The 13,696-nt window shown below is 42.6% G+C and overlaps 1 protein-coding gene across 1 annotated transcript in view; it reads right to left on the bottom strand.

The window, feature by feature from the left end:
- The window catches only part of vps13d (vacuolar protein sorting 13 homolog D), a 72,850-nt gene that overhangs the window by 30,659 nt on the left and 28,495 nt on the right, over positions 1-13,696 (bottom strand). The window contains exons 29-40 of the mRNA XM_085444765.1: positions 13,435-13,550; positions 10,686-10,910; positions 10,301-10,599; positions 8,200-8,333; positions 5,477-5,632; positions 4,052-4,238; positions 3,428-3,502; positions 3,140-3,340; positions 2,689-2,778; positions 1,117-1,257; positions 892-1,017; positions 351-425 (exon numbers count right to left, since the gene is read on the bottom strand). Coding sequence (XP_085300891.1) covers positions 351-425; positions 892-1,017; positions 1,117-1,257; positions 2,689-2,778; positions 3,140-3,340; positions 3,428-3,502; positions 4,052-4,238; positions 5,477-5,632; positions 8,200-8,333; positions 10,301-10,599; positions 10,686-10,910; positions 13,435-13,550 — 1,825 coding nt within the window. The remainder of the gene's footprint in view (positions 1-350; positions 426-891; positions 1,018-1,116; positions 1,258-2,688; positions 2,779-3,139; positions 3,341-3,427; positions 3,503-4,051; positions 4,239-5,476; positions 5,633-8,199; positions 8,334-10,300; positions 10,600-10,685; positions 10,911-13,434; positions 13,551-13,696) is intronic.

Genomic DNA, 13,696 nt, shown 5'->3' on the forward strand with positions numbered 1-13,696 from the left:
TTTGGGTTTAGTAGCTAAAATAGATTCCCAGCACGAAGCAGGTGCCAGTGAAATCATGGCGATGCTGACATCAGGTCAGCTACAATTCAGCTTCACAGGTTTAGTACAAGTACTAACACGAATTACAAGTACTGAAATAAAGAGACTACTCAGAAGAACAAAAGGTCTGCAGAGCTTAGGAAAAAGCTGGCTTTGTGTACCAGTGGAAACACATGGGGTATGTGGTTCCTAAAAGAGACAGGCATGCAAAACAAGAACCTCACCAGCACTCCAATAGTTAAAAAAAAATCCCTAACTGTGGTACTGATGCTACTGAGGAAGCTGAGTGGGTGGCTTAATCTGAACTGTACCTCTGGAATGAATCTGCTGCTCGAGGCAAGTCAAGCTGGCTGTGCTCCTAGTTCTAAGGTGAGCAAGAGGCGCACCTGATAGTAGAGACAGATAGTTGAAACAGAGACACATGCAGAGGGAACACACAAGAGGGTTAGTGTTATCCTTCAAACAAGAACACCAGCAATGCACTGAAAATCATCTCTCGACCAACACCCAGCTTCTAAACTAGGATAACAGGCGGGCTTCTGTTTTCTTACCCTGGCAACAATCTTACATAGTACTGTCTGAGCTGACAATACAAATAAAAACGGTTCAAAGAACACAATGTAACTGTTCATTCAGCTTTACAAAGTTACAAGACTGGAGATGTCATGCAGCTTGTCGTGCAGTGTTAGCATTGTACTGATAATGACACCTGAGTGCTGATGACACCTGAAACGGCCACTTTACCATTCAGGTGATTTTCAGGCGATTTCAGGTTTTTGGATTTTCTCTTTTACGCATTAAAAAAAAAAAGCTCTAGAGTCCATTAGGTGTTACCGATTTGCTGTAACTTACTTTGCCCAAAGCTGGGTGGATCAACTGAAGAGCCTATCCAGGGCATAGGGGGCGACGTCTGGGGGGGCTGGTCCTCCTCATTACAGTAGTCAGCTATCCAGGAGCTCTTGGTGGTGGTGTATTGTTCTGAAAAGGCCAGACATACACATGAGCCACAGGTCTGCCATGTGGGACAATTTTAACAATGTAACTGGAAACACTGTGTGAAAGTCCCTCCTTACTTACCCAGCAGGACAGACGTGATGTTGATGTCCAGTCTCTGCTTGGCTCGAATCCCCATCTTAAGACGTGGAGGATGGAGACGACCGGCGGCCTGCTGCTGCCACGAAAGGATGCAGGGCCAGGGCTCAATAAAGGGCTCCCAGCCTGGCACGCAGACAGAGATCAACTTAGCAAAACACTGTGCAGTATGCAGTATCATGGTAGTATTAATTTCTTATTATTTTTTAGAGCTAAATACTGCCTGAACTGAAGCTCCTATTTCTGCTTATCTAGCATTATGTCAAAGTTTATAGCAACTCTTGGCTCTCTATATTCTTCTGTTATACCTTTCTACTATAAGGTTGGACTGTCTGTGGAAGTCGCTTCTCTCATCTCGGGAACAATGTTAAAGTCAAGCCCTTGCTCCTCGATAAATGGATGATTGGGTGAATGAATGTTTTTCTCTCATTTACACAATATAATTCACAAATCCTGGTTTTGCATTCAGAGCATTCTGTTGTCAGTAACGTGCCCATTTTAAAGAGCTGCTTAAAACAAGCAGCCAGAAGGAATCTGAGTTTCTCAGATCAGAGAGGAGGATGAGCTTTGATGGTTGTAGCTCTATACCTTTAGAACTCCACCCTAATGGACTCTTGGGTCCTCCACTAGGCCTCAGTCCCCCCCTGTGAGCAAAGTGTGCAGTGACAAGAGAAGAGGCCTGGCCTGCCTACAGGGGCTGCACTTGACATGACTCACTTTGTTGATCGTGGTGCACATGATTCTGTTATACAAACCTGCTGACAACATGAAAATGAAGAGCCGTTGTTTTTCTAATGGCTGTAAAATAAGTAAACACGAGTTTCACACTAGGGCTGCCACGATTAGTCGACTAGTCACGATTATGTCGATTATCAAAATCGTCGACGACTGATTTAATAGTCGACGCGTCGTTTGAAGCTTTGTAAGGTCACAAAAGACGCAGGAATAAGTAGTGGGATTTAAGAGCGTAATAACGGACTGAAACAGAAGATGGCAGCACTGCATGTACAAGGATGCCAGCTGCCGTTAAACCCCGAAGAAGAAGAAGCAGCTCTGTCCCAGAATTCATAGCGCAGCCCAGCTCAGTTTCCAACAATGGTGGCAGCTAGTTAGTTTTAATATTACTCTTATTATACTTTCTGGGTCACAAAATAAACGTTTAACATATTTTCAGGCGAGAATGTAGCTGTATAAACCTCAAGTATCTGTTCAGTTTATCAAGACACCACATATTTTCAAAAGCGCTCCGACGTTTTCGGAGACGTCTGTTACCCACTAGCTTGATAGCTAGCTGGCGGCAAGGCTCTGTCTGAGATTGAGAGATAGATTCTCTCAATCTATCTAGAGAGAGATCGATTGAGGTCACCTTGTTCTGAACTCTGTTGTGAAACATCCTAATACATTTTACAATGCCATTAAAACTCTTGTCAAACTCTGAAAATAACAGTCTACTGAGACACTACTTTTGATTAATCTGCATAAACATAAAAACACAGATGTAGGAAACAAAGAATGTTCACCATATTGTGTAAACATGCAGTAAGTAAATCCTATTACCTGACAGCTCTCTGTTGTAGTAGTCTCCAGACAGAGTGAAGCTAGCGTTGCCTTCATGGATGGAACCAATGCGCTGCAGCACGTAAAGTCCTTTAATGACAAAGACTCTGAGATCAGGCTGAGAAACAGGTGGATGCTGTTCATTGGATTTAGTGAAGGTGCTTACCTGTTTCATCTTATGCTTAAGGTCTAAAATTTCTAATACTAAAGTATTTTCTCCAATAACATAAAAGAAGCGCTTTCAATTTTGTTGTCCAACATTATTTGGAACACAAGCAGCCCATGTTAGTGGGCACGAGAACAGTAACTTCTAAGTGAATCTAATAAATGGCTTTGCTCAGCAGCAGTTGCTGAGGTAAGATTAAAATGTGCCACTTGAGCTTAAACTACTGGATGCTGACTAATCAATTTTAAATGTCTTTGGTAACAACCATTATTTAGAGAGACTTACTGGAAAAGGTTAGTTCTGCCAGCGGAATGTCACAGTCCAGGCAGTCATCGATGAAACAGATGCAGATGCTATCAGCCTTCACCTCCACTCCTGACAAAGGAGCCGAGTGGCTGCTGGTCCCAGAGCTAGCCCTGGCTCGATGATGACCTGCTATATTCTCAGCATTCTCCAGCAGCCATGTTGCAGCTTGATCCAGCTGACCTGATGGACAAATAATTGGATTTTTAGGAAGGTTTGCACAGATTGTTAAGCATTTCATCTACTTCCAGTTTTAATAGTCTCACTCACCTTTACAGTGGATCAGGGCTGTTTTGCAGTCCTCCTTCCTGAAACCAAGGTCTTCTAAGTGGGTTAGCTGACCCTCTGAGGGAAACATATTTTAGAGGAATAACAGCATATAATCAGTAATCAGTGCAACTAAAAATACAATCTAAAAAGTCAGGAATGAGGTAATAATGTAAAAAATTATGTGTATACATGCACACTGATCCAAGGAGCTTGAAAAGAAAAGCGTGTGGATTTCTTTAAGTTTCCTTGAATACGTTTCACCTCTCATCAGAGAAGTTTCTTCAGTTCTAATAGCAACTGGTGGAGAGTTCCAGTCTTAACGCCCACTCACATCCTGGGCCATTTGACCTCAGGAAATCACATGATAGGGTGGGGCTAGGTTTCACAGTGGGTTCACCCAAAACCTTGGCTGATTGTGACCCACACAAGTTTTCTCACCTTGGCTTAGTGTGATTAAGCAGAGGATCAATAGGGGCTCCTTGACCCTCTTGGGGGACACTCCCATAGGGCTTAAAATCTGGGACTCTCCTCCATTTGACCTTAGAACTGATGAAGCTTGTCAGATGAAATGTCTTCAAGAAACTTAAATGCATTATGTTGATCTATGAAATCTGTACAGCATACCTATAAGGGACTCAGTCTTCTGCCTGAAGATGTCTTTGGGTGCAGGGCTGGCTCCTTTGGTGGGGGGAGCAGTGGTGTCAGAGACATGAGGCAGTGGGGCACTGGCAGTAGGGAGAGACTTGGTGATGGCCAAGAAGAGCTGTATGTCGTTGTAGGACAGACGGATGTCTAGAGCTGGAAACTGAATCTGCCAGAAAATCAGATCCAAAGCTAACTTGGTAATCCATAATGTTACATTCTGTGAAGAAATACTGGGAAATACTCCATATCTGCTTTCAAAGCTCTTTTTAACGTATGTCTTCTAACTTCAACTATTTTATGACAAAACTAAAACCTCAATCGTAGGACAAGTCTTTACCAGCCATGCTCAGCGTCACTGATATTTTTTTCACAAACTTATGTAGTTACTAGTTGAAGCTATCAAACATTAACAAAAATATAAACAATGAATGGAAATGATATGTGAATTAAATTTTATTGATGTTAGGGAAAATGTTCTAAAACACTTCTTCAGTAAAGACTCAGAGAAGAGAAACACACAGAACTTCTTGCTAGCAAGGGCAGCCTCCACTCTAAGAGACTCCAGTGAGAGAACTGCCCCGGTCTTTATTTATACTCCATTGAGCGTATGTGTGTGTGTGTGTGTGTGTGTGTGTGTGTGTGTGTGTGTGTGTGTGTGTGTGTGTGTTGATCAAAGGGTCATATAACATGAAAGCACAAAAGGTACATCCTTGGTCATAAAGAGGGTAGTCTCCCCCACCCTAGATGGCACGGTGAGGAAGTCCAGCAGTTAAAGCACTTAGACTAAAACAGACATAGCTACGTTAAAACAATAAAACAAGGTACGACCTCTCCCATGCTCCCAGGATGTGGGGGTGAACCAAGCCTGCTAAAAATCACACATCCTGTCACTACCAAATAACTACAAACAGCATCCTACCATAAGCAAACTTATATCACTAAAAGATTATACTGACTACTAAATACAATTTTCCATTGACAATTGACATAGAGGCAGCAAAGGTTGAGTTGAGATTAAGGAAATTGTCCAAAAATACAGTACAGCTAGCTTCATGTGCATTTCGAGTTACCAGCTTTAATCACCAAGTGTCATCATTATTCCAAAGCCATTGTCATTAAAGTTGAATCTTGCCCATTTCTATGCACTAACAGGCAGCCTGGACAACAAGGCTTTCTTAACTCATTCACTGCCATTGACGTCTATAGCCGTCAATTGCAGTGAATGAGTCAATGGGTTTAACTCATTCACTGCCAATGGCTGGCAGTGAATGAGTTAATAATCTTCGGGGCGTCCTGCCAATGTAATGCAATATCTTATCCTATGTCTCTTTTGAAAATATGTTGAACTTGCAAGTAACTCCCAACCTTAGTTTACTGTACATAGGTTGATTGTAAACCTCTAACCTCCAGCAGCGGTGGGATGTCCTCTACATTGAAGGCGTCCAACAGACCTGAACTGCTTTGGTATGTGGGGCTCCCACACAGCTCCAGCTGGATATTGACCGGGTCGATGATGGAGAGTGCAGTTTCCTGCTCGCTGCCCAGCCGACATGAGAACACCTGGTGTCACAAAATTCGTCAGAATCAAAGGAGTTGAAGTTGATAGCAGTTTTCATATGCTAACCTACTCACTCATCCAAGTTACTTCTGCAGTTTCAGCTGAATGCTGGTTTCCTCATTCTTATAAACAGAACATTTGTACAGGGTGGGCCATTTATATGGATAAACCGTAATAACATGGGAATGGTTGGTGATATTAAAGTCCTATTTGTGGCACATTAGTATATGTGAGGGGGCAAACTCCTCAAGATGAGTGGCGACCATGGTGGCTATTAAGAAGTCGGCCATCTTGGATACAACTGTTGTTTTTTCAATAGGAAGAGGGCCATGTGACACATCAAACTTATTGGTAATGTCACAAGAAAAACAATGGTGTGCTTGGTTTCAACGTAACTTTATTCTTTCATGAGTTATTTACAAGTTTCTCTTTGTTCACAGCCATTGACATGTCCAAGAGGTTAACACATGAGGAGCGGATCGAAATTGTGTTGATATCTGGTGACCGCAGTAACCGGGTCATTGCAGCAGATTTCAATGGAAGACACCGTACGAGACCACCCATCTCCCATGCTACAGTTAGCAAACTGCTTGCTAAGTTTCGTGAAACTGGTTCAGTGTTGGATTTGCCAAAATGTGGACACAAGAAAACTGTCACTAATGAAGAAACATCAGTGGCTGTCCTAGCTTCATTCAGCAAGAGCCCACAGCGTAGCACTCGCCGCATGTCACTGGAGAGTGACATTAGTCGAACATCCCTTCGGCGGATATTAGCTACTCACAAATGGCACCCTTACAAACTCCAGCTACTGCAGCATCTCAACGAGGATGACCCAGATCGGCGCACAGAATTTGCAGAATGGGCAAAACAAAAATTGGAACAGGATTTTGTTCAGTGATGAGGCAAACTTTTATGTGAATGAAGTTAACAAACAAAACCACCGCTATTGGTCTGACACTAACCCACATTGGATGGATCCCTCCAAGACTGTTGGACCAACAAAAGGGATGGTTTGGTGTAGTATATGGGGTACAACGATAGTGGGTCCATTCTTCATCAATGGAAACCTCAAGGCCACTGGATATTTGAAATTGCTACATGATGATGTGTTTCCCTCTTTATACACTGAAGCTGGCACGTTCCCTGAGTTTTTCCAGCAAGATGGTGCACCACCACATTATGGGTGCCAGGTCCGAGCATTCCTAGATGAACAGTTTCCTGGAAAGTGGATTGGTCGTCGTGGGCCAGTTGAATGGCCCCCAAGGTCTCCCAATCTGACCCCCTTAGACTTTTATCTTTGGGGTCATCTGAAGGCAAATGTCTATGGTGTGAAGATACGAGATGTGCAGCACCTGAAACTACGGATACTGGATGCCTGTGCTGGCATTTCTCCTGCGGTGTTACTATCAGTGTGTGAAGAGTGGGAGAAGAGGGTTGCATTGACAATCCAACACAATGGGCAGGACATTGAACACATTTTATAAGTGGTCAGAAACTTGTAAATAACTCATGAAAGAATAAAGTTACGTTGAAACCAAGCACACCATTGTTTTTCTTGTGACATTACCAATAAGTTTGATGTGTCACATGGCCCTCTTCCTATTGGAAAAAAACAAAGGTTGTATCCAAGATGGCCGACTTCTAAATGACCACCATGGTCACCACCCATCTTGAGGAGTTTGCCCCCTCACATATACTAATGTGCCACAAACAGGACTTTAATATCACCAACCATTCCCATGTTATTACGGTTTATCCATTTAAATGGCCCACCCTGTATATTGACTGAAACTAGCACCACTGACTAACAATGTGCTGTGAGGTAGTTTCTTGATCATTAATATGCATCATGACCATTGATCAGCAAATACTGATCAAAGACCATTGATCAATCTCAACTGATTAATGTCCATGAGTACCATTCACAGAGAGCTGGGGAATAGTTGCAATCACAGCATTGTAAGATGGTGACAGATGTACCCTAAAGCCCCCTCCTCAATTCAGAGATTGTCTTTCCCTTTTCATGCAAATAGCCTCTTTGACTGTTACTGATGGGTGGATAAGTGATGAAACACTTAATAATAATAATAATGGATTGGATTTATATAGCGCTTTTCAAGGCACCCAAAGCGCTTTACCATGCCATTGTTCATTCACTCTCACATTCACACACTGGTGGAGGCAAGCTACGGTTGTAGCTACAGCTGCCCTGGGGCAGACTGACAGAAGCGAGGCTGCCATATCGCGCCATCGGCCCCTCTGGCCAACACCAGTAGGCGGTAGGGTAAAGTGTCTTGCCCAAGGACACAACGACCAGGACAGAGAGCCCGGGGATCGAACCGGCGACCTTCCAGTTACAGATACGCTTCCCACCCCCCTGACCCACGGTCGCCCCACTTCTCCCACTGAAGGCGCTACATCCAGATGAACTTTTTGGTAGAGCCATAATACTAATACCACAATTAGATCATTTAATGAGTTTTAATTTTTAAACATCATCTCTTTGAACTGAATAAAAGAACTGTGATAAATGAGCAGCAGTACAACAACTAGCAGTCTCAGCTGTCACCTCTATTCCTGCCAGGCTGCCAGAGAAGGGTCGGTCCAGCAGACGGGGTTTGTAGGTAAGGACAGTGGTGCCCTTTAAAATGATGGCATTGGTATCCAGGCAGGACGAATCCTCCACAACCACAAACTCTGTTCCTGTAAATCAAATGGCAAATATTTAAAATGGCAAACTCAGTAAAATATGCAGGTCAGGTATTTTAGGATAACCCAAAATATTTCTAAGCCCTGGCATAATTTACAAATGCAGGAGATGAAATGCTACACAAATATATTTTTCTTCAGTGAGATTTAAGTTATTATGTGACTTTTTTTTAAACTATAAATGTAAAAAAAAAAAAAAAAGGTTTTAGTTGTCTGACCAGTGACTGCCCGATGTGCAAGTCCTGTTTTTTTAACACTATGCAAAATAATTGTTAACAGCATAGCATTCTAAAATGGGAGTGTATACAGCAACTAAGTTGTGCATGAAGATTGTGAGAGAAATACAGCACGTCATGTAAAGGAGATGGGGTATACAGCTGATTTTGTAAGTTTTCCCTCTAACAAAGAAATGATCAGCCTATAATTTTAATGGCAGGTTTATTTGAACAGTGAGAGACAGGACAATAACCAAAAAATCCAGAAAAATGCATTTCAAAAAAGTTAAAAATTAATTTGCATCTTCATGAAGGAAATAAATATTTGATCCCTTTGCAAAACGTGGTTTAGTACTTCGTAGCAAAACCTGTTTTGGTAACTGCAGAAGTCATATGTGTCTTGTCGTTGGACACAAGTTTTGCACATACCTCAGGGGGGATTTTGTCCCACTCCTCTTTGCAGATCCTCTCCAACTCATCGATGTTTCATGGCTAATGTTTGGCAACTCTAACCTTCAGCTCCCTCCACAGCTTTTCTCTGGGATTGGAGACTGACTAGGCCACTCCAAGACCTTAATATGCTTCTTCTTGAGCCAATCCTTTGTTGCCTTGGTCGTGTGTTTTGGATCATTGTTATGCTGGAATAACCGCCCACGGCCCATTATCAGTACCCTGGCTAAAGGAAGGTGATTATCACCCCATCCATCCTCCCTTTGATGTGATGCAGTTGTTCTGTCCCTTTGGCAGAAAAACACCCCAAAGCATGTTTCTACCTCCATGTTTGATGGAGTTCCTTCCGAGTAGTTCTGGCCTTCCGAGTAGTTCTGGCCTGATTCCTCACAGTTCTTATTTTATAAACTCCACGAGGTGAGATCTTGTGTGGAGCTCCAGACCGAGGGAAACTGGCAGTTATTTTATGATTCTTCCATATGCGAATAATCGCACCAACTGTTGTCACCTTCTTACCCAGCTGCTTGGTGATGGTCTTGTAGTCCATTCCAGCCTTGTGTAGGTCAACAATCTTGTCCCTGATATCCATGGAAAACTCTTTGGTCTTGGCCATGGTGCAGGTCGATTGATTGCTTCTACGGACAGCTGTCTTTTATACAGGTAACAAGCTGAGAAGGCTCCAAATGTCAGCTTGTTACCTGTATAAAATATAAATGGGAGCCAGAAATCTTGCTGATTGATGGGGGATCAAATACTTATTTCCTTCAAAATACAAATTAATTTACAACTTTTTTTAAAATGCATTTTTCTGGATTTCTTTTTCTCTCACAGTTCAAATAAACCTATCATTGAAATGACAGACTGGCCATTTCTTTACTGGTGGGCAAACTTACAAAATCAGTAGGGGTTCAAATAATTTCTCCCCTGACTGTGAGAGACCAAGCAATCTTTTCCCAATATGTCACAAGCACTAAAGGACAGTCTTATGAAGTAGTTAGCTCCATATAATGAGTGGAGGAAAATCAATCACTTTTCATTGCAGTTCTTTTCATTTGTAGATGCAGTGAAAATACAACTGCTGAATGGAAGTATTTCTGAATTCATTAAAAAATAAAACTATCTTTAAAAAAAACAAACTTGTTCCTGTTAGACTGCTAGTAGCATTAGTTACAGTACTGTGTGTAGCCACTGTAATCTGAAGTTTAAGCTACATTTTGGTGTGCCAACAACCACACTTTGACTACTTTTCAATATAAGAGCACACACAGTTTTCTTTCTTTGTTCTTCATGTCTGACCTGTGACGTTGATCTTGATCTCAAGGCAGCGCTCCTGGGTGACCGACACTGTGGACCTCTTGGTGACTACCCCACTCTTGACTGTCTTTGGCATAACAGTTCCTATTGTACTGGCCATGGTACAGGAACCTGAATCTGTGCTAGTGTTACTAGGCCAGCGCTGATGATGTTTGGCATCACTGGGTATCTTCTCAGTCGGCTTCTGCAGGAAGTCCTGTACCAGCTGGACCCAGTCAAAGATGAGAAAGACCCTGAGGTTGTTGAGGACCACTGTGAAGCTGGAAGACTCACGTGTGGATCTGTAGAAAGGGAGATCATAATGTAAGTGACTAACATTATCTAGAATGTCCACTTCTTCCAGTTCAAAGATGTTCTCCAGTGTTACCTATAATGCAGTTCAAGCTGTAAGGATGCCCGGTTGGTGCCTGTTTTGGATGCCTGGAGAATGCAATCAAATACATTGTGCCTTGCCCCATCATCTTCACCGGCTCTTTTATTTAACCCGGTGTATCGAGTGTCATATGCCAGCAGGGAATGAGACACCAGGTTGACAGACTTGGATCCATTAGAGAGACTCTCAAAGAGCAGCTTTGATTTAAGGAAGTCGAACCTTTGCAAGAAAAATAAAAACAAAAGGGTGAAATGGAATAGTTTCAGACTCCCCTGTAAAAAACATTAACAATTTAAATCCCTCGAACACCACCACAGTTTTTCATCCATCGAATATTAGATGACCAAACCCAAGTTGCAACTTTTAGCTGATGTTTCTAGGAAATCAAAGAAGACATATAGCTTCTGTTTCTTCTTGGTGCACAAACTAAAATGATACCAAATGATTTAAAATTCTCTGGAGAAGTTTGGCTATGATGCACAGTGCCACGTTTGGAGAAAACCAAATACAGCATATCAACACACCTCATGCCAACTGTTAGCTTAATGCTAGAGCGGTGATGGGCTACATTGCAGCCACTTGCAGTCACTAAGTATGGAGACCATGAACAATCTGTGCACATATCTCAAGCACTGTCCACCATAATGGACATGATAAAAGCACCAGTTGCTAGGGAAAAATGTCTATTCCCCCACAGGCTGGCAGAGGTTTTTGGAGGTTTCTGGCTTTTGGTAGGTGACCTTGAATGCAAAGAAGGTACTGTACCAGAAAAGCGCCAAGTGTTTGATTTGATTGCTAGCAGACTGCCACAGTTGCCGGTAGCTTTTTATGTTTGTCTGCAAACTACGAGTTAAGCAGTAGTACATCTTGAGAAAGAGTGACGCAAACCAGAGATTAAGAAGATTGATCTCAAAATAAAAGTTGTGCCTTTGTGCTGCAGCCAACATGGTTCCTTAGGCACAGCATTTACTCTGAAGACAAACAGTCTCCATTTCCAGTTTGAGGCACCCTTAGTTTCACTTCCGCTCAGAGAGTAACTGGCCAGCCTGCATGAACTGTGTAACTGAGGTTACACAGGCTTAGAGAATGTGGGTTCACTTGATTCCACATTGTCACATGTCCAAAATGGCAAACAAACGAACCTCAGTACCAAAAATTCTAGGGCCAAATGTGAGGCCTCGTCTCCCACAGATAAAAGCTTGAATTAAACCGGGTCATCCATCAGGATAATGGTCCCAAGCACAGCAGGAATGTCCATAAATTAAGTGCAATTAGCAATGAGAAATGACACGGAAAAAGTATTGAACACACGCAGAACAGGGGGTCATGACAACGAAAGCCATGACCCTCAAGACCTTTGTGACCTTATTATTGCAAAACATACTAAGGGGCAACAAAAGTCACAAAACAAGTTAAAAAGAGGTAAACAAACAAACATACAAGAGAATGTGTCTGTCTGTGCATGAGCGTTTGTCCCCAGCATGAGCCAAGGAAGGGGCCCCAGACACCAGCCACCCAAGAACTGCCTGACACCTGCCGCAGCTCTCACCTCACAACAGAGAGGCCTAAGTGACCGAACCAGGGAGCCGGCTAGCAACCACCCACTAAGCACCTACATCACGGGGTTGTTACCGTTCTAAACCATGTCCCAGAGGGACCCAAGACTGGCCAAACAGATACACACACAGAAACTGCACAGAGGCACACATCCTTCCACATCCACCAAGAATTATCGCAATAGCTGTGCAAGAGCCAAGGGCCCCTTGTGGAGAGCTTAAGAAAGACCCTGAATCAGAAGGTATGATTGTTTCAAAGAAAACAACAAGTAACACACTCAATCTCCATGGCCTGTACCGCACAACTCCATTGCTGAAGAAAGCCTGTGAAATACTGGGAAACTATAGCCTGCTAAGATGTTTGGAGGTCTAAAAGCACAGCATATCACCCCAAAAACACCATACCATGAAGTCTGGAGGTAGGGCTGTTTTTCAGCACACACCACTTCATATAACTGAAGGAAGGATGAATGGAAAACGTACAGAGACATTCCTGTTAAAAATCTGCTGCCATTAAAATGAAATGAGGGTGGACATTTCAGCAGGACAATGATCCCAAACACACAACCAAGAAAATAATCAACTGGTTTTAGAGAAAGAAAATAAAGCTGCTCTAATGGCTCAGCTAATCAGCTGACCTGAATCTAATTGAAAATCTAAATGCTAAAGCTCAGAGTTTAGGATTTGGAGACTCTGTGGAAGAATGGGCCAAAATCACACTTGAGGAGTGCATTCGACTAGTTTCCCTATACAGGAGTTTTCTTGAAACTGTCATCACCAATAAATGCTTTAAATAAATAAATTTCCGTCGCATAATTTTTGGACATCTATGGTTGGATTTCTTTGCATGTGTGGACTGGATGGGTTGTTACAGACATCTGGTGAAAATAGCACCTTTAGAAATATATTTGCTTAGAAAAATGGTGACCATACCTATGTTACCTGCTGTATAACACCATGGCTGAAACCCCGCCCACAAGGTGCTACAATGACTCAAAGTCCAAACCTCAACCTGACTGAAGTGCTATTGCGGGACTGTAAGAGAGCTGCGCATAAATGACTGCCTGCAAATTTCAGTGAAGTGAAGGAATGCTGTAGCTCCTCCACAACAACACCAGCCCGAAATATGTTAAAGAGCCGTGAAATAGCTGTAAATGCTTCTATATAGAAAGTCAGAAAGGACTTACCTTGCTAGTGAGCATTTGTGTTCACTGTTTTGGGGATTGTACAGTAGCTCCAAACTGACATCCATCATGTTCAACAAGAATGAAAAGTTGGTATAAACATCTCCACTCAACACCGTCTAGGGAGAGAGAAAAAAGTCAGTCTGCAAACTGAAATATGAAAAAAGAGCTAATCTGTTTTGCCATTCTGGCAATGAGATCTTCTATAATTGTAGTTGCTGTCCTCACTACCCACCACGTAGCCTCACCTGAAGAATTCCCTGCA

Source organism: Copadichromis virginalis, linkage group LG20 (assembly GCF_057382275.1).
Source record: "Copadichromis virginalis isolate Kocher_CV1m ecotype Utaka linkage group LG20, C_Virginalis_male_GT1.1, whole genome shotgun sequence".
NCBI lineage: Eukaryota > Metazoa > Chordata > Actinopteri > Cichliformes > Cichlidae > Copadichromis > Copadichromis virginalis.